This window comes from Alosa alosa, chromosome 9 (assembly GCF_017589495.1).
Source record: "Alosa alosa isolate M-15738 ecotype Scorff River chromosome 9, AALO_Geno_1.1, whole genome shotgun sequence".
NCBI classification, from domain to species: Eukaryota; Metazoa; Chordata; class Actinopteri; order Clupeiformes; family Clupeidae; genus Alosa; species Alosa alosa.
Genome location: NC_063197.1, coordinates 1,336,802 through 1,363,752, shown reverse-complemented (window position 1 = coordinate 1,363,752; position 26,951 = coordinate 1,336,802). Strand labels below are relative to the sequence as shown.

The following is a 26,951-nucleotide window of genomic DNA, read 5'->3' as shown; positions in this document are numbered from 1 at the left end:
GGCTAATCTCACTGCACAAAATAAACATTAGGCGTGCGTGTGACAACGTTGTGATCACGTGACACTTGCTCTGCTGCAGCCAGGGGCTTCTCCCGCATACACCTCCTGGGAATGTATGAGTCTTCAATGCGTGATTTCGAGTGTTTTTCCCCATAAATACTCGATAATGTCAATTTGCACATTGTTAAAACAACAATCACGATATTCTCGCAGACGATATATATCGCCCACCCCTACTGCGGCGTCAACACTTTAGGCTGCTCGCCAGTGACTGACTGGGCGGTCTTGCATTTGGGCAGATGCCAGAAGGGCCGCGGCCCCTTGTGGGCCGTTTGGGCCGGCCAATCACTAAGCGGCATGCTTGTCGGGTTTGCGCCGCCCATTTATCGTAAAGACGGGTTTACAATATCTCTTGGCCCACTATCAAGCATCAATAGTGTTACATGGCTTCGACTAAGCCATTTATCTCTAACTCCCTTTTCCTCCTTCATAGTAGGAAACTGATCAGTATTTATACCAGACATGAGTCTCTACACTACAGTCATGGTGACCCTCAATATTTACATCAGTCTACATTCTTTTGTAACCTTATTCAATCAAATGATTTAAAAGTGCATTGTTTGAAATTGGAATACAATAAATATGCTGCCTGTATCTTTTATTTTATTATTGGTTTACAAAAGTTAGGCTACATGAAGCAATGACTTCTGGGAATTTCAAAACCGAATGCGTCTACCTTCAGCACGGGGAATTGCCGATCTAGCATGCCTTGATCCTCGGAATTTTCCCTTTATAAAAGCTAATAAACTGCCCCCAAATGCACTTCAAAACATAAGAGAATGTCTGCTTAAATTCAGTGAAGGTGCTACGGTTGAAAATCTATAGTCGGAATTGACACATCTCGCCACGCACTGGGACAGCCTGAAAAAGTCTCCTCTATACAGTCAAAGCGTCGGACTTTGATGATGCCGCGGAGATATAGGAAGATACAGAAATAAACCTGGTGAGCAAGAAATGTGCTACCTGCAAGAATTGTGCAATCTGTTGCTATGTCCTTCTCCAGCAGTTAAACCTCTTTACCTGTGCCTAACTATATATGGTTAGCAAATGAATTCCTACTAACACTGTCATGTACTCAAGTGGCATGCAAACAGAGTTTTTCCACTCTTAAAGCAACACTAAAGAACTTTTCCTCTGTCAAACGCACTATTTGTTTATCCAGCACCGGCATTGCAAATAACAATGTCCACAGACAAGGTAGAATATGTTGCATGATTTTATGAAAGTACGATGTATTGCGACTTCAAATGCAAGTCAAATTTGTAGTTTCTTATGTCTCATTCCATCGAACTACAGATCCGCTACCCGATCTGGCAAACTTACGCAAACTTACATAGTGCGGTTATAGCCGATAGAGGGCCACGCTGGGTTTAATGCAGAAGTGCCGTTCACCCTGTTACGAGTTGATGAACCACTGAAACGATTTTGGAAACATTATTTTAAGGTGCAAAAAACTCTTTGGTGTTACTTTAAATTCATCAAGAATCGCCTAAGGACACGATTGTCACAGGATAATTTGGAGGCCTTTATGCTGATGGCGACAGTGAAAGAGGTCCTATAATGAACTTGGATGCTGATGACGTGATAGACAGGGTTGCGGAGAAGAGCAAGCTCCTTCGCACCTTGTTAACTGCATGACGTTAATTAAGACACGTTTGTGGAGCAGCTGCTCTGATGGGTTTCCTGTTTATCAACAAAACTACATTCGCGCGCAGCCGCGCTGCTGTAAGCTACAATCGTAATTTTTTATATACCCCTGGTCCCCTGTTGTCTCAATGATAATAACATCTCATTTCAGGCTATATTTCAGAGTTTGACGTTCATTTGCATTAACATCATATTTTGTAATTTTTCCCGAAGACATGCATTCCTTTAGGGATATTGAACATATTGAACATTCTCTAACCATCGTGATTTCGAATTGGTGCAGTTTTCAGCACAAAAAGCTCATTTTGTTCTTTTCATGGAGAGCACTGCTCTATGCTGTTCTATGGTGCTTTCTGCCTCTTGCGCGCGTATGTTTTCGTGACGTTACACAGAAATCCATGTATTCTAGGCTATTCTTTTTTCATTTTCATATTTCATATTGCATTCATTTTTTTGGAGTTGTGCATTGATATATCCATGATATATCCAAGGAAGTCAAAAATGAGACTGGAGTTGAAACTGGGTGTGAAAGTGTTTTGGGTGGACATGCGTCTCTGCACTTGTATGTGTGTGTGCGCGCGTGTGCGTGTTTGCATGAGAATGTGTGCGGGTGGGGTATGTGTATGAGCGTTGTCAGGGACGTTGTTAAGTTTACAGTATTTTGGGGGTGCTGAAACCACCCTAAGTTAATCAAAAGCCCCCCTAAAAAATATAGTAATAATATGGTTCAAATTTACATCCATTATTCTCTGTTGAATTGCTCACGGAGTACTTTTCTCACATAAATCACACAGATGTCGAAACCGGAGCTTTCAACTGATATTAGCGGCTACAGTGGGCATCGCTTTCAAATGACCACTTCATTCGCGCATTACGCGGCATGAAGCTGCGTGAAGCTTTAGTACCACTTTCAGCCAGAAAAGCGTCGGCTCTGCCACTGTACATCGCTCTGCCTGCCGCCCCCTTACATAATTGTTGCCGAGTAATCCCAGCCTACTTAATTCAATAACAAAATAAATCATGCATAATTAAACATTACCTCGATTTAGGCTACTTGGGTATGGCTTAAGGCTTGACTACGAAAATCGAAATTTGCTGTCTACATTATTGTCAGTGTTGGGGTTAACGTAACTCATAAAATCAAAACAGTGGTGTGATAATTGAGCCAGTAGAGAAATAACTGTTCAGAATTAATCTGTAGCCTTGGGTAGGCTTCTGCAGAAAACAATGTTGTTGCCGATTTAATACTATCTGGCAACATTTTTAACAGGCTACGCAATAGAGGCTTAGGCGACTGAGACCCACGTTTTGGTTTCAGTAAATTAATTTGCCCTACTTCTTGACTGCAATGTAGTCAATTGACTGTTTGACATGTCATTTTTATTTTCTGTAACGATAAACAATTACATCTGCTTTATGCCGCAGAATTACATTCATATTTGGCTGACTGCAGGCGCCACTTCCTCCCCCATATTCCAAGATTAAGATAGTATGAAGTGCTTTTTGTATAGGCTACTATCATAAAAAAAAAATAGTTAAAACGAATAGCTATTTGCAATTTGACAAAACACTGGTCCTCATTTTGCTAATGCGAGGACGATATGAGCCTGTTGCATTTAGTTAGATGTCGAGTCCGCGATAATGTTTGAAAACCACTGGCTCGTAATCACAATAATTTAACACACGACAGTTGGATAACCTACTTCATCATGTCCCCATGTCTAAATTTTTGTGAGTAGCATAGAGATCGTTAAAAACAATAAAGTAAGGCTCTCCGTTTGGGACATCGAAAACTTAAATTTTTAATAGACTACCGTCGAAGATGCCGACTTGCAAAAGCCTCGGGATAACACGTTATCTCCACTATCATCAGTCATGCCCCTTGATCAAAGTGGGGAATGAAATAAAAGTTTGATAACCACTGGTTTAACAAGTTACCTGCAGTCCAGAACACAGAATCTGTTGCAATATTCTGATGATCGGCGATGATATCGGCAAATGTTTGTTTTCCAAAGTAAGAATTTCACTTCACCATGCACCTTCGACAATACCTGGCCTACCTGGTATCATTACAAACATTATTCTGTGTCCTAAAACTGGCATATTTTATGGCATTGTGTCATGTAAGTTCGTTGCAAAATCTAGAGAAATGTGTGAGGTGGTCGGGGGGACAATTGAGACACACATTGGATTGTGTTATTACTTGAACATTCCACACTATCCACAGCTGTGGTAGGCCTATCAGGGGCAGGAGGATTACTGTCAGCGCAGGCTTTATATACAATTCTTCAACAGAAGGCCTCGAATGTTGTCTTGTTTGTGGAGCGCTTTGCTTCGCTTCTGTAATTTCGGCTTCATTGAAAATGAGGGCTTCCCTCAATGACCCTCGAGAATAAAGGTTGAATGAATGAATGAATGCAGGCTTGCCCAAAATAAAAGGCATGTGGTTTCGCGAGCCTACAGTAAATAACAGACCCGCCAGAATATGCGTTATGATGCTTTTTTTACGAGCAAGATGTTTTGGTACCTACGCTACACTGCATGTTCTTAAATAACAATGATCATCAGTAATTTTCGACCATTAATTTCGTAAATGGGCAAGCGTGACCACCTTGATTGGATGATTGGCTGATGATTGTAACGCTGGCATGATTCCAAACACCTCCCTTACGATGATGAGTGACAGGTCTCAGAATGCGTCGCTACACAAAAACGGAAGATGATGAATAACTGGGGCCGTAGGCTATTCACAAAGGCTTTTATCTTACTACTAGGAGTAGGCTACTCCTAAATCGCACTTAAAGATTTTAGATTGAGTTTTTCTCTAAAAAAGTTATTCACAAAGCCTTTCAGACAACTCCTAAACTAGGAGTGAGTCTTCCGTGGCTCCTGTTAGCATAGGCTATTTCAAAACATCGCATAGCGTAAAATGCCACAAAAAAAGCTGTTTATGAATAGGTCTTAGTGAGTTAGGAGTCCTCTCGACTTAAGCTGTCCCAGACTTAGGTGCTACTTTTAGGTCTAAAATGCTTCATTGAATGACTTTTTGTGAAAAAATTAGGAGTCCTAAAGTTAGGAGTGACACGCCCATTATTTTTAGGAGTTGCTCCTAAATTAAGCCAGTTAGGAGCTACTTTTAGCCTTAAAATTCTTTGTGAATATGGCCCTGAATAAAAAAGGCCTAGCCTAAATGAATCAAGGCAAAACAAATAGCCTAGTAGCCCAATGAAGCATAATGGATTGATGTAGTATCTTGTAACATTATTAAATTATTCTGTTACTATGCCTCACGTTTGCAAAAAGAGAACATTTTAATTTGATTCACAATAATGTTACATTTAATTTACATGTTGACAATGATTAGCCTAGTTTTGGTTGTTGTTGGCGCAAGGTCATTGCATGTTAGTTATGCCTACAATGCAAAATTGCTTCCTCGCGATTGGAAGCTCCTGTAGCTGCATAGGATTTCAAAACCGCAGGTTTGTGAATAGGTCTGTGAGTAAGGAGTCCTCTTGACTTCTTTTAAGCTGTCAGAGGTGGGAAGGTGTGATTTTTGGGGGGAAGGGCCGGATTAACTGGGCACAATTGTCTGATGGTCCCCCTTCCCCCCAGCCAACGTGAATCGGGTGGTTAGTTAATAGGCCTATCGTGAAGATTTTTCCTGCCATCTAAGGCACGAGCGCATCTGTGAGGCCAAGCCTCACCAAGTAGCTCGTTTGTTTACAACTAACATTCCATTGAATTAAACTGCTTTATAGGCTATGCCGAAATAGTTTTCAACATTTTGAATATTAGTGTCGGGTGAATTGGAATGTTCTCAAAGTAGCCTTATGACTGAAAGCTGCTTGGGACACCCCCCCCCCCAAGCAATATAACCATACAAACGCGCTTCCTGTACTCATTGTTTCAAAGGAGTAATTTTGGCTTTGTCAGAACTGAAGAGCTGTGGACTGCACGCGCACGGTATGCCCAATGAAAATAAATTAACGCCAACACAACACAACACAACCCCCTTCTCTCGCGTCAGTCACTGACATGAGCGAAACACAGAACCAGCTTCTCTCGGCATTCACTGACAGTAACCTAGAATAAATGCATGGGGAAAAACACTTCCCCATGACAAAGACATCGTAAAAAACTGAAAGTTAATATTTTGTCACTAGCAACATTCATCTGTCCTTTGTCAAATGTATTATGTTCCAAGTACCCTATCGTAATTCTGCTTCATAAAGTTGAACAAATACATTTGCTTATTTCACAGAAAAATATAAATAGCCAGTCTACAGTGCAGAGTTGGTAAGTTATGGTAGGCCAACTTGCAGTGAACATACAAACAGGGGAAATTATTTCTCTTGCAGCTGAGTAGCCTCAGGTGCGCGACGAGATTATAAGGCCGAACATGCAAGCGCCAATGAATCGTGCTCTCACGACACAATCGCGCCGTTAAACTTAAATAGGTTAACATCACTGTAAGTTAAGCCTTCAAGCAAGAAAAACGATGATTTGAAGACATCTGTTTCGTTGGAAGGGCAAGGGGTAGCAACAGGGCAACACAGAGACAGGCCCGATGGCAGGGCTGTTATGAGAGTATTAAAATATGGGATATTCACGGGAAAACATTAAAGCGGCAAGACAGCGGGGAAAGTTAAAATCGTGATAAACACGGAAACAGTTGGCATGCATTGTTTGGGTCCCCCCGTGCACAGGGATTATTTGTCATACTATTAATCACATATGATTATTTGTGAAATTGTGCAAACAGGCAAACACATTTGAAAAGGAAGGACTGGTAGCATGCAAGCTCACGGGAAAGATTGATTTAAGAATGTTATCACAAAGTGTGTGGCTGTGGCGCGGGCGGAAGACAATTGGCAGGGGAGGGTCATGTCTTTTTTAACAATTCTGTCGGAGGGTCATTGAACAATTTCTAGCAGGCAAGAGAGGGTCATGCAACTTCCAACTGAAGCACTCAAAATTCCTCCGGTGGCCCCTTGAATAAATAACGATCAGTCCCTAGATTGCTGCTGGGCTATATGTCTTGGTTCTGTTAACAACTCATTGTCAAACGCATAGCCTATCTCGCGGTTGCATCCATTTCAAACAAACATGCAATGTGAACGTCTGGGATTGGGGAGAGCACTAAATGCTCTACTGAATGAGCACGAAGTCAAACCTTTAAATTAAAAACACTCTTTAATAATCCAAAAAATAAACCGCTAATGAAGTAAACTTGTGACCATCAAAAATCGTTTATAGTTCGTAACTCCGTGATACCAGGACGTAACAGGAAGGCATTTGGCTGAGCAACGGAGGTTAATATGCTTCATGTTTTGTCCAAATGATGACTGTCTATCATCGTTGCACTCGGAGAAAACCGGAATGTTTCATTCGTCCCGTTTTCAATCGTCCCGGTTGTACCTACTCAAAATGCAGATAGAACCTTATTATTCTAAGGTAGCGAAATAGCGTTCAGCATGATTCATGCCCAATTAATTCCCCCTGTTAAAGTGTTAGCCTTTGTAGTTTGGTTTCGTGGATAGCCTATGATAAGCGGCTTATGGCCAAATATGTGAAAAACGTTAAAAATACAGTAGGCGATAAACCCGGAAAAAGTTGACAGTGATTTTTTCATAATCACTTTGGAGGGTCATAGAAAAATGTATTGCTGGCGAGGGAGGGTCACGTCTTTTTGGACTAATGCTCCCAAAACTCCTCCGGTAATAAATAACGAACAGTCCCTAATGAAGTAAACTTGTGACCATCAAAAATTGTTTATCGCCTGTAACTCCGTGATAACAGGACGTAACAGGAAGGCATTTGGCTGAGCAACGGAGGTTAATACTCTATATTTTGTCCAAATGATATTTGTCTATCATCGTTGCTTTTCGGAGAAAACCAGAATGTTTAATTTGTCCCTGCGTCTCTATGGCTGCAAACGGGATTCACTGCGCCCAGTTAACCAAATATTTCTTTATTAGGGCAGGGCAGGCATATTTCTGGCTATTACATTATTTCTAAACCAGTCTGCTAAAGTCTGCAGTGAAGTCTGTGTAGGGTTTTCCAGGCTCCATTTCTTTTTACGAGACACCCTGCTCACTTGAGCCATCTACCGGTTGTTTGGGTTGTTGCAGCGTCTCACTGGAAAAATACAAATTAAAGTCGCGTGATACCGCGTGATCCCACGCGCGGACCGCGAGTGAAGCTGGCCAAGTCGAAGCACTGCCCACTGTAGGTTCTGTGATAAACGGCTCACATTTTGCGACTAGCTTATGTTTCTCTGATCTGGCTTGTGACTCCAGCGCCTTCACACCCAGAGTCCCTTATTATGACCGCCGCGCAGCGAATGTCCAAAATGTCCATGCGAATGTCGCATGTCCAAATTTCCGTCAAGGATTCCCGGGACACTGAAAGACCGGGGTAGATGAAACTTGGTGGGCATGTAACCCCATATGGATAGCATGGAACCATCGTTTTTCATTTTGATCTGTAGCCCCCCCGCTGGACTGCACCCCCCGAAAGGAGGGTAGGGCAGACACAGTTTTCTGTGAATATCTCGAGAACCGAGATTACGAGGACCATTTTCTTTTGTATGTTGATCTCAAGGGGCCATGTCAACCCATTCCATAACCACTCATTTCATGTATAGTGCCACCTAGTTAAACACAAAAAAGTAAAAATGAGGTGTTGTAATCGCCGGTATCTGTGACCTAACATAGTCAAAACTGCACGAAATTGGAAGTGTAGGATCATTAGGACACCCTCTGAATGCACGCCAAGTTGGGTGGAATTCCGTTCATGAGGGGCCACACAATAAATTAATTTATGTTACTATACACCAACTGGCCTGTAGGTGGCCGGAGACAGTTTTCTGTGAATATCTCGAGAACCGTATGGCCTAGGAGGTCCACCTTTTTTTTGTATGTTGGTCTTAAGGGGGCATGTCAACCCATCCCATTACCACTTATTTCATGTATAAGCCACCTAGTTAAAAAATTAAAAAAGCAAAAAATGAGGTGTTTTCATCACAATATCTCTGGCTGACATGGTCAAAACTGCATGAAATTGAAAGTGTAGGATCATTATGACACCCTCTGAATGCATGCCAATTTTTGTGAACTTTCGTTCATGGGGGGCCTTACAATAAAATAATTTATGTGTACATTTAGTGACCGTACACCAACAAGGATTCCTGGGACACTGAAAGACCGGGGTACACGAAACTTGGTGGGCATGTAACCCCAGATAGATAGCATGGAACAATCATTTTTCATTTTGATCTGTAGCCGCTGTACTGGACCCCCTGAAAGGAGGGTAGGGCAGACACAGTTTTCTGTGAATATCTTGAGAACCGTAGGGCCTAGGATGACCAATTTTTTCCGTATATTTTTCTTCCAGGTGTCATGTTAACCCATTCCATGTGCACACATGTGCATAAACAGATACACACGCACACACATACATTCACAGTAATCATACGTATGACACATACTCACACAGTAGACATATGTACGCGATGCATGCACATGCACAAACACACATATCGCCGCAAACACACAAAGACGACACACACACACACACACCCACACACATAAACATAAACATAAACGTGTATCGCACACATGCACACAATTCAAGAATTTCTCAGAATTATGAACAGGCAAGATGGGGTGGGGTTGTATAAAATGAATTTTACATGTAAAATCTATGAACTAATCATGTTTTTGGTACTTGTTGTCTAGCAGATACCAGTGAGAATTGAGTGTGGATAATGCAATTTAGTGAGACAGTTAGAATCATATAGGCCTTTCAGCGTGATTTATTTTTGTGGAAAAAATGTGCTGGACTGGGCGGCGGTCATATTTTGTACCGCTCTGCGGTACATCTAGTTGAATAGTTTTTTTGCAAAGTTTGCAGCGAGCCTCATACCTGGAGCTGGGTAGGCTACCGCTTGTAACCGACAGTGGAAATCGCTGTGATCTAGCCATGTCTCGTTGAAAGTACACTTTCCCATTTTCCAAACTCTGAGGAGACGCAGACGTAATTTGCGGGCAGGCATTTATCACAGGATTTGTAGATTTATCATTGCGTATGTACCAACATCAATATCCCCCAGAAAGAACACACCGAACCAACGTTCTGAGGGCAACATTCTGCTGGTTTTGTTTTGTAGTAGCAAAGACGCTAGAGCTCCGCCTTGCAGGCTATGACTCTACTTTTACTAATACTTTTTTGCTACTTTGTAATAACTTTCTGCGGCCAGTGTTTCTCTAAAGGAACGATGGTAAAATACTGTTTAGACCTGACTAAATGAAATGTAAGTCCTCGGATGAAAATCTGGCCGTTTTTAAGACGTTTTAAGGCCTTAAATTTAAAGTTCAGAATTTTAGACTTTTTAAGACTCCACGGGAACCCTGTGTCTTCTGTTTACAACCTCGCGGTAGGAATGGTTTCAAAATAAAATCCCCCCAAAACAGAATAGGAAAAGGCCAAAAAAGTAAACAACATAAGGAATGCATTAATAGTAATATTTAAAAACGATCGAAAATTGAATCGAATCCTGTCTTTAAAATCAGAAATTAAATCGAATCAATGATTTGGAGAATCGTGACACCCCTAGTAAAGACTGATACTATTTGGCCCTTAGTTACATGTGTCAGGGTATTGTTGCCTGTTAAACTCAAAGGGGTCATAATCTGAGTGGTGAATGTTCGTGGCGAATATGTTTTATCTACACAAAATCGTTCAAATTTAACTGTTCAAACATTCCATTGTAACGGTAACACTTTGTCCAGCTCACTTCCAGCTCTATTGTATGTTCACGGAGAACTACCTCCTCAGACTGTTTGCAAGTTCGCCGAGAGCTCAAAACAAACAGAAACCTGTTCTGTTAGTAAATGTTCACCTACGTTTGTGAATTTGAATGCACCTCTGATCTGTTCTTTAATGTAATTATGCAATTTCACAACTAATATTTCCTGTTTTTGCAGTTTTGATATCCCTGTCATCCGGAATGCCCAACCACAGTGCTAGTATTCAGGTATGCTCCAGCCTTCCTGTGTCGTTTTACTGTCACACGTTAATCCTTTCCACTCCAGTTTATTGCAGTTATGTCCAGATATTTTAGTGTTATGCTTTCATTTTTCTGATATAATATTGTCAATGTTTTTGAACCGAAGTCTAGTGAGCACTGTGCATTAGTGACCATGACCAATATCCCAGATTGCTTATTAGGCCTACTCTGCATGTGATAAAATAGTATTGATAGATCTGTGTTATAATAAAACATTGAGTCTGGTGTGGAAAGGTTTACGGTGAATTGTAATTGATTTCCTTCCCTTGTCTCTATCTCTGTCTCTGTTATATTCTTTCCTCTCCCCCTCCTCTCCCCTCCCCTCCACCCTGCTCTCTCAGCTCTGTGTGCAGAAGCTGCGAATCCTCATTGAAGACTCGGACCAGAACTGTGAGCCCTCTGTCAATGCCTGCAGTGTGTCATTCTCTCATTGTCTGTGTGTTTGCAGTAGTGGATAGTCACCAAGTCAAGTAGATGAGTGTTGCCTCAATGTTATGTGATCACTCTTCCTACTCCATTTACTCAATCTGGGCTTCAGATTTTGTCTGAATATTCACACACACATAAAGCGTTTTACATTTACATTTATTCATTTAGCAGAGATATTTAATCCAAAATGATTTACATACACTACCCCTAGTTTGGGGTCACTTAGACATTTCCATTCCACTCCATTATAGACAGAATACCAGCTGAGATCAGTTGCATTGTTTTTTTAATCAGGGCAGCAGGTTTCAGATTACATGATATGCCTACATAATTGCAGTTATTGCATATAACAAATGTAATGTTTGTTGGTATTCTAAATAAGGTCAAATTGTTACAAACGGAATGTCCTTTAGGCCAAGGTCTATAGCAAATAGCATGTGGCTAGCTAAATCTTATTTGGTGCAATAGCAAATAAAAGCAACAAGTAGGCCTAACATATAGCCTAAGCTACGTGGGCATGAAATCAGCCAAACTATTGCCCACTGAGAACCAAATCATTGGCTATAACCAATATTGACTGAAATTAAATGAGACGGCTGCAGGTGAAAGAGACTAGGCCTACTGAATAACAGGCTGTCGGACCAATGGGCATTTTTTTTAACTATTGAGATGTCAGAATAAAGGGATGTCGGAAAAATGGGCAGTTCCCTATGTGATTGGTCTGTTGGACTGTTTTCTAACTGGTAGGCCTAGGCTAGCAAAACAGTTATGTTGTCTATGCCTCTGTAGCAAATCCTATGTTGTTGTAGTGTTCTGTTTTGAGTTTAAAATAGTGTTTTTTTCTCTGGCACAGTGCCACTGTTAGCTTTTAACATGATACCCTTGTGAGCCCAATATCCATAGGCGTCGTTGAAGATGTCAAGCTTATGAATATTCATAAGCAAATGCTATCTGATTGGATATAGAACCTTTCAAAGCAAAGCCCATAAGTCTGTCTCAACTATGGCTGCATTTAGTTTAATCTTAACTTAATAAAAAGAAGATCATCCACAATGACAAGCCAGCTAGAACCTGCCACTCGTTTTCTCTCCCTCTCGTGCGCGCTCAGACGCGTTCTCAATTAAATGGAGTAGCATAGATCCTACGTTCAAGTTGGATCTTTATAGAGAGGACCCGAAAAGTAGGCTATCATCTTTATGTAACATGCTGTTGGTGCATGTTGACATTGTATACTTTCTCTAACAAGAGTGAAAAACAGTTTGCAGTACAGCTATAATTATTGGCTAAATAATGGTCCCGCCTCTGTCTCTTGGTGCCCTATCACAGTGCACAATGCGTTAATTGCGTTAATATTTCGTAACGCGTAACTCCCTCTTTCAGTCTATGCTCCCTGCTCTGGCTCTGTTTGTTCTTCTAATTCCATGTGTTTTCTGGTAGACACTCCGTTCGTTTCCATGGTCTCTCGCGCTGGTTTCACTGCAAACTGCGCGCAGCCAATGGGCGTATGAAATGTCATCACGTGGCATTACGGCACAGTGGTCATGGGAAATGTAGGAAGTACTGCCAGGTGGATATATGACCGAGAACAGAGCCTTATGTATCATGCATGTAATGCCTCATGCATCACTGGCCAAACTGGCTAGTAAGTTTTTATTAACCTGCATTTGGCGTGTTGGTGGGTGTTAATTTAGAACCCTGAACGCAGAATGCCGCTTCTGGCATAATTTGCTTCTGAACCGTACCGTGGCCGCAGCTGGTGGAATAGCCTACATTGCTACCCCTCTAGTCATTTGTGGTGACTTTGTCACAGCCATATCTCTACGGAGACAGATCTGGTGGAAAGGTGATGGGATTTTTCTTTATTTTGACTATAATATTGTACAAGAAAACTGAAGGTCAAAACTATGAAATAATATGCATAGGATTATCTGGTAAATAAGAAAAAAAAGCCAGTTTTTGCTTTGATGAGAGCTTTTCACCTTCTTGGCATTCTCTTAACCACTTGTGTTAGACACCTGGAATGGCTTTCCAACAGTCTTTTAGGAGTTCACAACACATTTTGAGTACTTGTCAGTTGCTATGCTTTCACTCATGATAATCTAAATGCATTATAGGTGACACTGACACTGGTTATGATGATGCCAATAGTGTGCAAAGCCATCATTAGGCTACATTGAGGATTCTCTGGTTTCCTTGTGATAAAAACCCTAAATATGTTTCCTACTTTCTTCAAAGTAGCCTAGGACAATTAAGCAGCAATGTATAATCAGATAGCATATATTAATTGTAGACATTACATAATACACATACGTCAAGGTTACAGTTTTTAGCCAAAGGAATTACAAATTAAATCTAGATTTTTAGGGTAACAAATGTAGGACATGACTCCTTTTTGATATAGTCTAAGCAAAATCAGATTATTTAAAAAAAGCCAATTGGGGTATCATTTTGAGACATCTGCTATTGTTGCTATACTCAATTCCCGTACACTTTGTCTGAGGTCCACACGGAAACATGGAAACAGTTGTGAAAATGCAAAAGTTTTGTGTCATTTCGGCCTTTTGTGCGCACAGCGCTTTTTTGAAAATGGGTTCTGGAGTAGGGGTTGCCGTGTGGACAGGCAAAACTCAACTTCTTGAAAATGCTGATGTCACAGTCCTGACGAACCCCACTGCTTATATGGCAGGACATCCCAAACAGGCAGTGTCAAAGCATTTTAACATGCATAGCCATCACAAACCTTGATCTTTCAAATTTACTTTATTAGTTTTGCAGTTGAATTGCAAACTTTTAACAGGCATGTACCCCCTGAGACATTATGATCTTCCGGAGTACCCCCAACACCACCAATTGATAACTCATTGAATGCCAAGCTGTTTTCGGGAGCTTTGTTCTAGAGTGCCAGCAATCTAGACCATTGTTGATGATTTTTATACAGCCACAGCATATTCTCTGTTATAGCTATGAACACATACAATAGCTCGATTAAAAGGTGAGACTTTAAGCTCTCGGTAGGTGCAAACCGTGTATTTCTACACGCCTCTGTTCCTGAGAAATCCCAAGCTAAACAGTGGCTAGTTTTCATCAAAATCGCTGTTTTTTTCTAGAAATGGAGATATGTGTTAAGTGTTGCCTGTTACTTACTTGTGTAAACTTTCCGTGATCAGCGAGACTGCCACCTAGTGATAGACCCACGGAAATGGCCTGGTTTTGACCTGACGTGCATGCGTCACTGATTCGACCCAAAGCGGCAACTGAGTTATGATAAAATGTCCAGATAAAATGTCCAGATTGTGCGTTTTCATGAGTTTCACGATTGTCATATATTTCATTTCCATTCATCACAGAGTTCCCAAAATCACATATAAGGTGTGTTAGAGTGTCTAGTTTCGTAATTTAAAAAAAAAAGCTAAAAACGTAATATTACATTTTTGGCACTCAACGCATGGGAAGGAAAAGGCACTCAATGAGTTAACAAGTTTTTTTTAAATTGTTTTATTAATATTTATTTTTATCAATTTTGTCGAATAGTGCATAGGATCATAAACATATGATACAAATCTCATCAATAGTCAACATATGATAGGCCTACAAATGTGCTGAATATAATGATTTTAAATAGATCTGCACCTAATCTCACACACAATCGTCTTGTTGAATGCAATGATCTTATCTGCTAGGTGCTTGTCTTTGCCTTGTAACTGGAAATTTAACTCATTGAGCTTTCCAAATATATCGCTAAAATAGGCCAGCTTCGTCAAGAAATGTTCATTAGTGAGCGTGCTTGCAGATTTAAACATCGCTTCTTCCTCCAAGAAGAGGTGACTCGAGCTCAAACACGCCGACAGAACTGTACCTCGGGGAAAGCCTTGCCTCGCTGTGAAACAGTACAGCCTTTTGTCAGCTCCCATCTCCTCTCAAAGTGCGGAGAATAGACACGCTTTTAAGTAGTGTTAATTTCGTCAGACAAGACGAGAGGAAATATGTTAAATCAACGACCTTTTTTCATGACTAAGACGAGAGACGATGACTAGACGGGCAGTAATGTCCTGGAAACACTGACTAAGACAATCTTAAGATGCATTATTGTTGACTAAAAAAAAGCAGAGACTAAAATGTTTTGCATGAAATAAAAACTAAGATAAAATCTCTTCATTTTCGCCTACAAAATCAGAAGACAGAATATCTAGCTGTTATGTTTTCAAAATATTCGAATGAGTTCATAATGCTAAACAGCTTTCCTGTAGGCTAGTCACTTGCTGTTGCTGCAACCCTGTGGCTGCAACACCTAAACTACATGGAACAAGAACACTGGAGATTTCTGCCAGAGTTAGCAAGCTAACTACCTAAGCTTTATGCCACAATGCTACATACCCAGAAATTGAAGCTTCTCATACAAATTAGCATCCCCCAGAATGTCCATACGAAAATGTTCAGCATGTAATGTCAACTATTTAACTAGTTAGACTGATGCAAAGTTTGCTAGCAAGTAAGCTAATATGGAAAGTTCGCTAGCAAGTTAGCAATGGCTAAGATGGAGAGTCTGTTTGGGGAATGTGTTGTGTTTGGGCGCATATCGCCATCTAGCTAGGCGGAGTAAAACATTAATACTTTGGCCTATGATAGTGTTTCTCAAACTTTTTCAGTTTCAGGACCACTTAACTAACCCTAGCTAAAAAAAAAAAAAAAAAAGATTAGACCTACTTCAACAGTAGCCTATAATTAGTCTACACAATAGGCCTACTCACTGAACCATCTTGCTTATTGTCTTTGCACTTTGCTTATTGTGTGGATTCATACTGTATGATTTAAACTGGCATATCTTACATAGACAGTGTTGCAGAACTGTTTTTACATACAAGTTGGTTCAATATTGCAAACAACTCATCTATATTATATTTTGCCACGTCTGCTCGCGTACCACTTGGGATAGCTTGCGGACCACCAGTGATCCCCGGACCACACTTTGAGAAACACTGGTCTACGAATATGACAGTGGTCCAGTCAAATCTTTTACTGTCTATGGTCAAATCCCAGCCGAAGCTATAACTGTAGCTCGACTTACCTGTGCATGTAAACATACTGACTGACAAAAAATCAGAGTGAGTAATTATAACAGACCCAGTAGCCCTGTGGACACACAATATTGTTGGAAAATTGAGATGTGTGAAACACTTTTTTGACTCAAATGGTAATCAGAAATAATTTGTTATAAAAAAGACTAAAATGTGTTGACTAAAACTGACTAAGACTAAGATACCTTTAGTTTTCTTTTGACTAAAACTAGACTAAAATGACGAGACTTTTAGTCGACTAAAACTTGACTAACAAAAATTATATTTGAATGACTAAATATGACAAAGACTAAAAAGGACATTTTCACAAGACCTTTCACAAGACGTCACAAGACCTTTCACCAATCTCACAACCTCGTTCAAAATCTCATTCAGGTCGGGACTAACTAAGCTGCCTTGACATGAGCGCTTCCCTATGAATAACACAGTGCGCCCATTGCGCATCGGGTGCTACATGGGCCTAGGCTACAGATAAAAAAATAAATAAAAAAACTCCTGTTTTTCACGTCAGTTTGCGCCCCACCTGGCATTTCTCCCCGGCCCACAGTTTGAGAAACGCTGTTTTACCCTCTCTGTCTCTACTCTCGAATATTTTGTTAATGCGGAGAAAATAAGTTTTTAATGTGCAGTGCAAATGCGGAAGTTAAGTTACCAACGTGGGATAGAGAAAACGTTTGAAAAGGCACGTACCCCTGGGGGTACGCGTACCCCAGTTTGACAACCGTGGCTCTACACCGGCAAGGCGCCACCTGCTGGCCAGACTACAGCGTTTCTACTCATCTACAGCGTTTCTACTCATTTTTGTGTTTTCGTCTGGAAAAGATTATTTCTGAAAACGATGTGGATGTGAAACTTTTTGAAAGCACAAAGGAAAAATATGTTTTCAAAACCTTTCAGTCTCTTGTGGATGAAGCCTGAATTGGCAACTGTGACTAAGGGGGATGGGCTTGAATAGTAATTAGCAATATTCCAAGTAAGGAGAATGGACACAAAGATAATGGCCATTACAAAGACATGGACACAGTCAGTTCAAACAACGTATATGAAGTATTTCAGAACATGCGTCTTTCCAAGAACACATGTGGGTAACCTCCAGAGTCATCCCTGAAGGCCCACACAAGCCAGTGAAGGAAAGAATCAAGTTGCCCAAAGTGACGGTCCAGATCTTTCACTGAGGGAAACAAGGAATAACTAAACTGTTACTACACATTATAATGACCTGCTTCAATTTCCAGTTAGTTACTACCAAATGCCTGCTCCCCTGTTGCACACATGCCAAGTAATGTGAAGTAGCATGCTGCTTGAATGTTATGCAAAAGATCCAAACATGGACTTTTGCTCAATGATATATTATTTTCAAGGGTGTTCATGCATGATCAAAATGACGGATAAATATCCGGGCTACTTTTTTATTACTCGATGCCACTACCATTCACTTATGCAAAATAATAGGGGAAGATGTTCTTACTGTTGAAGATCCCAGCGGAAAACCATACAATTATACAAGAAATGCCATAAACAACTTGGTTTGGAGTCTTAAAGACAAAGAATCTTTAAGAATATCTTTAGGATTTTTAGACAAAGATGTTCCTCACTGTTCCAGCAACATGACAGAAAGAGCAGAAAAGTGCATCATCCCTAAAGAATTATGTTTCACACGGATCAGCCAGTTTTGTTGCTTTCTTTGCTCAGTATGGAGGGAAAGATCTATTCTATACTTGTCAGAGGGATCAGCACACACATGACCCAGAACAGATGTTGACACATCTATTCAAAAAGGCCCCTCTGTTCACAGTGGAGGTGTGATGTCTGAGATTCACAGCCCAATCTGTATGGAATCTGCTGACTAAAGTAGGAGTCCGGGGCCACGAGAGGAAAAGATCTGCCAGAAGGTGTGAAGAGAAAGCAGTGGGAAGAGCCTCCTGTTAGCTCTGGCACATATAGGAGGACACCAGCAGTAAGCCTGGGACAAGGAACAGCCAAATGTTGTAGTGTTGATAGGGGTCGAAACACTCTTGGACACTTGGATACTACCTGATTTGTTTTCTTCCATCCAAGGCTACATCCACTTTAAAATGTTTTGTTTTGTACATGTGCATATGTTGTTATTAACTTTAATAGGGCTGAAATGATTCATCGAGTTACTCGAATAACTCGATTACAAAAATTACTCGAGGCAAAAACCCTGCCTCGAAGCCTCGTTAAATTCCTATGACGCGCAATATTCGCGCAGGGATCTGATTGTTCCACACGGACCGTTGTTCAGGAAGCACACCACTAGCGCGTGAATCGTGATACCAGAGAATGTCTAATAAGGGGAGAACCTTCACTCTCGGAACTCTTCCGGTGTGGTACTGCATCTAGGGGCGCTCGCGGGCGAGTCCAGAATGAATGGAGGTCTATGGAGCTGTACCCCTCAAAATCCACTTTTCTCGGGATATAATTTTTTTTTCAAGTAATTTGAATATTGTATTGAAAAGGGGAGGCAAAGACAATACACTTGGTTGAGTATTATATTTTTTAAAGTCACTTAATTGTTCTAAAAAAGCCTTTCAAAGCGTGTCAATGACGCCATTCATTAGCATGATCATAGCATAGCATAGCATCAATGCTAGCATGTTATGGGCAACAACGACCCAACCTGTAAGAAAACGAAAGGACATGACTCCCGGATTATTTCACTTTTGATTGATAATCCATATTCATTTTGCGAAAAATAAAATAAAATCTGAGGGTTTCAGTTGTAAAATAGGTAAAAACAATAAATGTAGCCATGTAGCTCCATAGGACCCCATGTATTTTGGACTCGCCCGCGATCGCCATCTAGATGAAGTCTGGTGAACTGCAGCCAAATTCGGTTTGTATGGGATTAATAGAGAGTGGGGAGGCTCTCCGTAGACGGGCTCTGGTGATGCATTGTGAATTTAGCTGGCGCGATGGCGGAGTCAAGATGTCCATAAATGGCAGAGAATGTCTAAAGTTTTCAAGTAAAGTTTTGGGATCATTACATACTCAAAAAGGAAAAGAACAAGCATCTGAACCGAAAACATCCACTCCATGCTGTTTCACCAAGCGTCAATAAAGTAGGCCATCTATCAATCTATCTAGCCTATCTATCATCTACGTAGCCTATAGCCTACATTGATGTTGGCTGATTTTAATCACATACTGTATTTGTAGAGATGTCGTGATATAATGTTTAGCTTTGATGTTTTTAAGTAGTAAACTTATTCACGTTCAATTGCAAGACAGTATGCCTAAAAAAGAACCCCTTATACACACATGCATGCACCCTCATCTTCCCTCACGCACCGCACGCGTGCACACATACATACACACACACACAAGTTGCCAGGTTACCATAGCAAATAGGCTCACCCCAGAAATTATTTTTTAGTAGCCTAATAGTAAAATTATTTGTTAGTAGCCTAATGGTAGGCTATTTTTTAGTAGCCTAATTGTACAATTATTTGTTAGTAGCCTAATGGTAAATGCTGCAGTATAGAAATCTACATAAAACAGATATTTACTTTGATGTCAGGTCTAGATTACAGCATGAAACTTGTTGTGCATATTAACCCTTAGAACCCGATTGACGCAAAGTGCGTCAAAAAACACACCCTTTCTTCTCTGTTACATTGCTCCGCGACTGTTCATCGCAACGAGATGAAACCTTTATTGCATGACCGAGAAGAAGTGGGGCTTTCCAAAGACACTACGCACTTGTCTGTACGATCAAGTATGAAAATTAAAAAAATCATGAAATTAAATCAAATTGCATCATATTTACAGTCTATACTTCTCTGCGTTCACCTGCGCACCCATTACTCTCGTTTGAATTACTCGCGAACCCATGATCGCATAAATATGGCAAGCATATCAGATGAAAGAGGAGAAACGGGGCTATCCATTGGTATCATGGATATCGATCTTTCTGGCTTATAAAAACAGACGAAGTGACTGCAAAATATTAACGTCATGTACACAAACCAACGCTGCACACCCATTACTCTTGTTTGAATTACTCTCGGACCTGTGATCGGATAGATATGCCACTTATGTCAGATGAAAGAGGAGACACAGAGCTATCATTTGATGCCAAATACATCCTTCTGGGTTATAAAACAGACGAAGTGACAGCAAAATAATAACTTCATATAGCTGACTTACCCCACGTTTTTGTCTGTTTTTGTGGCAAAGCATGTTTATAATCCAACGCTATCGTGTGTTTCTCTATGGCAAAACATGTTCATAATCCGGTTTTGAGATCCTAGCAAATTCCTCCATGGCATCCAACTCAAGGCTCACATTGCATCCCAATTTGTTCAACAAAGAAACACCTTTTTTGCCTTTACTTTGTTCATGGCAATGCAGTAAATTTGAGAATCCTCATGAGTGCATACACCATAGTCACACATGCTAACAGGCAAACTTGGGTCAAGTCAGGTCAGATCAGTTCGTGTCACAGCTAAATAAAAAATGGCATTTATTTCCGTAAATCACACACCACATATTTCTGTAAATTGCTCAGCCCCAGAGTATCCCTCCAACATGGCAATTATATTGCCCGTTTCAGGACAGTCTGCCCTACACACACATAAAATGCATGTAGAGCTATGAGCTTGCTGTGGTGAGATACAGGTCAAAATATAATAATTTGTATAATATGATTTTTATATTTTAATTCTTTAAAAATCCAAATAAAATCAATGCTAGTACTAATACATGAAATGATTCGGCAGATCTGGATAGCCTAGACTCTGCTGAAAAAAACAATATATAATATGTGTGTGTGGCACTTACAATGACCAGAATAAATCCTTATGAATAAAGGTAGTGAAAATGCCCTAAAAACAGCTTAGGGTTCTAAGGGTTAATACATTAAATTGCTTTCCCTCTTCTCCCTCCGAGCACTTCACAACATAGTATGGACAGCTTTCATGCACAAGAGAGCATTTTGAACATTATTTAATTGTTGGCACTGGCACTTATAAACACTAAATGGGTAAATTGCAATAAATGGGCTTAGTTTTGTAGCCTTATGTTGGAGTTAGAATAAATACCTCTGTGCCAATTGCTTGATCATTTTACAGCCATGTCATTTTCGTTATGCATTATTTGTTTTGGTTGTTTAAAAATGCAAAAAAAAAAAAATATCCGATTAATCGATCGATAAAGTGCTAGATTAATCGATTACAAAAAGAATCGATAGCTGCAGCCCTAAACTTTAACTTTACTGGATTCTATGTGTGCACATGAGTATGTAGGTCAGAATTGTAAACTAAAGAAGACTGAATGTGTAAAATCTTCTCTGCACTGACTAAAACTGAAATGAATGTTATCAGCTTAAACCATATGTTGTAACTACAACACTCCAGTACTGATTCAAATATCTTAAATTCATGATAATAAAAATTAATTTAAAAAGTGAAAAGCACATGGTCCACATTGCTGTATGTAGCTGTACTTAATAAATGTGCACAGTGCACCTCAATAATATTACTGCTTATAAATAAATAATCTGTAATCTAAATGTATGTTTGTCTGTCTTGCCTGCACCAAATCTGAATTTACATCATATGTTTCAGTGAAGTACCTAGGTTTGCTGGCCATGTCGAAGATCTTGAAAACTCATCCCAAATCTGTGCAGTCCCATAAAGACCTCATTCTGCAATGTCTAGATGACAAAGATGAGTCAATTCGCCTCAGGGCCCTGGATCTGCTCTATGGAATGGTATGTTATGTAGATCATAATCAATTATGTTACCTGTTACTTTTTTATCACCCAATACTATTTATATCAGGTCATGTATGTATACATATACTGTATTCTTTTTCTTATTTCAATCAGGTGTCTAAGAAAAACTTAATGGAGATTGTGAAGAAGCTCATGCTACATGTGGACAAGGCCGAAGGCACAACCTACAGAGATGAGCTACTCACAAAAATCATTGATATCTGCAGCCAGAGCAACTACCAATACATCACAAATTTTGAGTGGTTAGTGATGACAAACTTTATTTGTATAGCACCTTTTATAATTAAGGTTTACAAAGTGCTTGACAGGAATTTGCTGAAACTAAACAAAATGGGGGGCGCTGTGGGGCAACTGACTACAGTGCCCATACCACATTTGGTGTGGTATGAGTGCCCATGGGGACCCGAGTTTGACCCGGGTCATTTCCCTGTCCCCCATCTCTCTGTCCCACTTACTTCCTGTCACTGTCTTATCCGATTAAAGGCATAAGAAAGCCCTAAAACTAACAAAAAAAGAACCAAAACAACCTACATTTTAAAAAAGAAAATTGTCACAAACAAAACAGTGAGCAAGAGAGAAGGAGAAAAAGTTGTAATGCAGTCTAGTTAAAAGCAGTAGTAAAAAGATGATTGTTAAACTTTTCTTTATTCACTGATATAATATTTTGTGCCTATACATCTGAAGTGAAGGTCTGCAAAGTTAATCTTCCAAATTTTGAGTATTTCTGTGAAAATTTTACTTTACATTGTGCCTACCCCAATTTCAGAAAAGTGGCCATTTTGGCAACTTCAGACTAGCTTATCTCAGTAACACCTTCAGCCTGATTTGTGGTGTGCAGACAGTCCACATACTACAGTGTCATTCATGTGTCAGACACCTGACATATGTCATACCTGTCAAATGGCGATGGCCTGAACAAAGATCTTTGACTACTAACCAAGATAGAGCAACATAATTCATTTCTATGGAATCAAAAGGGGAACAGTTTTGGTCTGCATAAGTGGGAGTGTCACCTCACGTTACAAAATAAACTTTTTCTCTTGACAAGCAATAAGAGCAGATCAACATAATTGTGTGTACAGTATTACTGTCTTTAATCATGAATGATACCTATAGACCTCGACAGTCACGCCCACAGCCGATTCCGGAAGTAAGAATCCAATACAATTTCTCCATTGACAATTGGGGTATAAGCCATAAAAACGTACGGCTACGGCTTTACTAAGCGATTGTATATGCTCATATAGACGCCAAAAGTTCATGGGGCACCAACCTTGTTTTGAGATGAATGTCTTTTTTTTTCGCGATGTCTTGGATAAGTACTTAATTACCCATAATCCTGAACAATCCCACAGTGATGCCTCTGATTGGTGGAAAGTCCGTCATGGTAAAGTTTGAAAGTTTCTCAGCGAAAATCGTTGACCAAGATGGCAATCGTTGACCAAGATGTTGTCATAATGGCCAATACAAAGTGTACGGGGAAATGTAATTGTTAATATCTCAAAGTATTAAATTCACCAAAATGCAAATGTGTCCTTTTCAATACCTTAAAACGGTGTTTGAATGAAGTTGGTACGGTTCACGTTCAAATCTGGTCAGAAGAACAATGGAGGATAATAATTATAAGAAGCCTAGGCAGAACAGTATGGTGCATTTTAGGGGTGTAAAGATTAACCGATACGTATCGGTATCCGTTTTTAACGTGTAAGATACGGCTACATCGATACGTGAAGCGGTCGTTATATCGATTTACTTGTTACGAATCGGTTCACAACCTTTTCTGCTCGCTCAGACTCTCATTTACGTTCCAAGCAGCGCGTTCATCCCACGTCCGGTTTTGAAACTATACGAAATTTGTCAAATGACCTCATTACCCATACATCTACTGCAACTTAAGCACGTGACAACTCGCACTCGGTCGTTTGTTTTACAGTTTTTACTCTTTTTGTTTTTCAAAATCCAGCGCGAAATTAAACACTAAACAGCAACGATAGTCTGTAGAGTATAGCCTTTTGTTTGAAGAAGGGATTTCCTTAATGTTAAATAATAATTTGGCCCTTGCTAAAACGATGCACAAATTATTAGCCAATTATTTTGTTCATATTCACTCAGACTTGTGGCATTATAGGTTTCTGCATTAGGTCTACCGTTGGAACAAAATAAACCCAGAGAGTTTATTGATATGTAGGCCTATTTTATTCTTGTAGGCTATATGAGAAAAGGCCAAGAGTGTCTTAAGCACTGTTTTATTTTATTTCGGTATTGTCTTACCTCAACAAGGCTACAGCTCCATGAAAACAATCAGATATAACTCTATAAAATCTATAAAGTCTATAAAAAATGTTGTATTTGGCTGCTGTGTTTGACTGAAATTCTGACTATTCTTTTTAATTTGAATACAGTATATGAAACAAACCTCAGTTTAGATAATCATATTCACACATTTTTTTGCCTAATTGACAACCACGACCATGATAACTGATCATATAAAATTAATGTGCACCTAGAGCAAATGATAAAAAAATCTTTCAGAATGCTTTCCATTCTTGAACTGCATCGAATTGCATCGAATCGCATTGCATCGAATCGTACTGAATCGTTAAAATGCCCATGTATCTAGATGCAAATTGTATCGTCTTTTACATGAGCGATTCACACCCCTAGTGCATTTGCATGACGTAATACTTTTAATAATAATAATAATAATAATATGTTGTTACAATGTTTTGTTAAGTGTTATTCTGATGTTTTAGTATGCTTTAGATAAAAGTGTCTATTAAATACCATATCCATATCCATTTTTGTACTGCAATGAACATAATTTTACTGCTTTGAAAACTTGGATTGAATTTCACTAGTATTGTTTTTTCTCACTGCAAAGTATATCTTCATCCAGTATACTACTATGACTCACAACCAGATGTTATGTTGCAGGTACATCAGCATTTTGGTGGAGCTCACAAGACTTGAGGGTACTCGGCATGGGCACCTTATCGCCTCACAAATGCTTGATGTGGCAATTAGAGTTAAAGCCATCAGAGGCTTTGCTGTGGCACAGATGGCCACTCTTCTCGACAATGCCCACCTGCTGACGGGAAACACGCAGCGCAACGGAATCTGTGAGGTGTTGTACGCAGCAGCATGGATCTGTGGAGAATTTTCGGAGTATGTATAGCCTTAACACACATTAAATATAGGGGTGCAAACTATCACGTTTTGGTAAAATTCACCTCAAAATAGATCACTTGTGTGCACCCAAGCAGTGGTGTAGTCTAGTTTGCTGTAGTGGGTATGTGTATAGTGGGTGATTTCCCCACCACCGCCTCCACACACATCGGCGCGACACCCGGCAATCCCTTACCACCACCACTATCAGCAATGAATACTGTAGTCTACTGTGGGCCAGATGTACGTACATTTGGGAACGTAGCATTATCAGCGCCATGGCCAACCCACAGAAAGCGAACGCTGTGATTCTTCAGTTTACGTGGTATTTATCAAACCAGCATCTCATCGCGTAACCAACCTTTCTACGCCCTCTACCGCAATTTACGAGCGCCCACAACTGAACGGCATACTTCAATCACAAGTGCAGTTGAATGAAGTTCACTGATGACAACATTAAAACGAATCAAACATTTAGCGATCATGAAATAATACAATAGTGATAAGATATCAACAAGCAGGGAGATAATGAAGAGCAGTGGTTCTACTCAAACTACTTGTGGTAAGCTATGGAAGATTGGTAAAATCTAGCAAGTAGGCAAGTTTAAGTGGATAACTTCAAAGTGAAAGTAAGACATTCGAAAGCCCAACGAAAGTTAAGGTTGCTTTTGATATAGTACAAATTGGTGCTCTGAATATCGATTTTGTTGTCTTTGAAAGTTTCTCTTATTGACACATTTAACTACAATTTTGATCAAGACCAGCTTTTACAAGGCGAAAATATTTCACCGCAAAATAGATGTGCGCTTTCATGGGCAGTTTTCATACATACAGGGGAATACCTACGTAATTAGGCACATTTTATGCTTCCCCTCCCATCTTTTTACACGAAACTCCCACTTTCCCCTGACCCTCCTATGACTGCGTGTGCATGACACGGAAAAGCGCAATTTGCCATTCTCAGCTCTCGAGACCGGCAGTCTGCGCTTTTACCTCAGTGCGGCCTGTTTGTACATACCTGGCCATGTTTTTACATGCACGTTGAGAAACAAATACACCTGAAGTGGGCGCAAAAGTGTTAGTACATCTGAGACTTTATGAAAGGACTTTGACTGTATGCATTCACATGCACCTGCAATTCATGAAGAAAATCCTAACAGTAGACACATGAATGGGAAGGTGAAGCGGGCTGTCTTATTTTTTTCATATCCAGCGCTCAAATGATTATCTTGTTCGCGAAAAATATCTAAATTCTAGCACATAAGTGTGTTGATGCGTATCGTAATACGTATATGATACATAAGTGGCTATACAGTAATCTGGGTGCTGTTTGAGCGGGTATAGGGCATGTAGACCTGCCTATCACGTAGACTACACCACTGTATCCAAGTCTGTGGCAGAGGTGGAGGTGAGGTAATCTAATCTGACCTACTGGCACACTTCCTTTGGGCTGGTATAGATAGATAGATCGATTGATTGATTGTATATGATGCTAGTGTTGAAACATTTCCCAATCGTGAGTCCCAGACTTTATTCACAAAGTAAATGAGTCTGGTTTTTCCCAGGCTACCACTTTATTATCTAAGTGATGTATTTGCAAAAAAATTGACAGTAGATCTGCATATTCAATGGGGCAGTGAGGATGGCTTACTGGGGTGGGCCAAACCAGGTGTGGGCCAAAAATTCTTTGGACAATTTTTTGAGGGAGAGGGGTCTTTGTCACCTTTTTCACCCCTGATGAGTTTGC

At 40.1% G+C, this 26,951-nt stretch overlaps 1 protein-coding gene across 5 annotated transcripts in view; it reads left to right on the top strand.

Annotated features, from left to right (window-relative positions):
* Positions 1-26,951, top strand: part of ap3d1 (adaptor related protein complex 3 subunit delta 1) — an 83,884-nt gene that overhangs the window by 38,267 nt on the left and 18,666 nt on the right. For 3 of the 5 annotated variants that reach the window (XM_048251676.1, XM_048251675.1, XM_048251678.1), the window contains exons 10-14: positions 10,695-10,744; positions 11,119-11,191; positions 21,870-22,015; positions 22,133-22,281; positions 24,974-25,204. In XM_048251676.1, the coding sequence (XP_048107633.1) occupies positions 10,695-10,744; positions 11,119-11,191; positions 21,870-22,015; positions 22,133-22,281; positions 24,974-25,204 (649 nt within the window). The remainder of the gene's footprint in view (positions 1-10,694; positions 10,745-11,118; positions 11,192-21,869; positions 22,016-22,132; positions 22,282-24,973; positions 25,205-26,951) is intronic. The other 2 variants (XM_048251677.1, XM_048251679.1) reach the window with 1 other exon arrangement.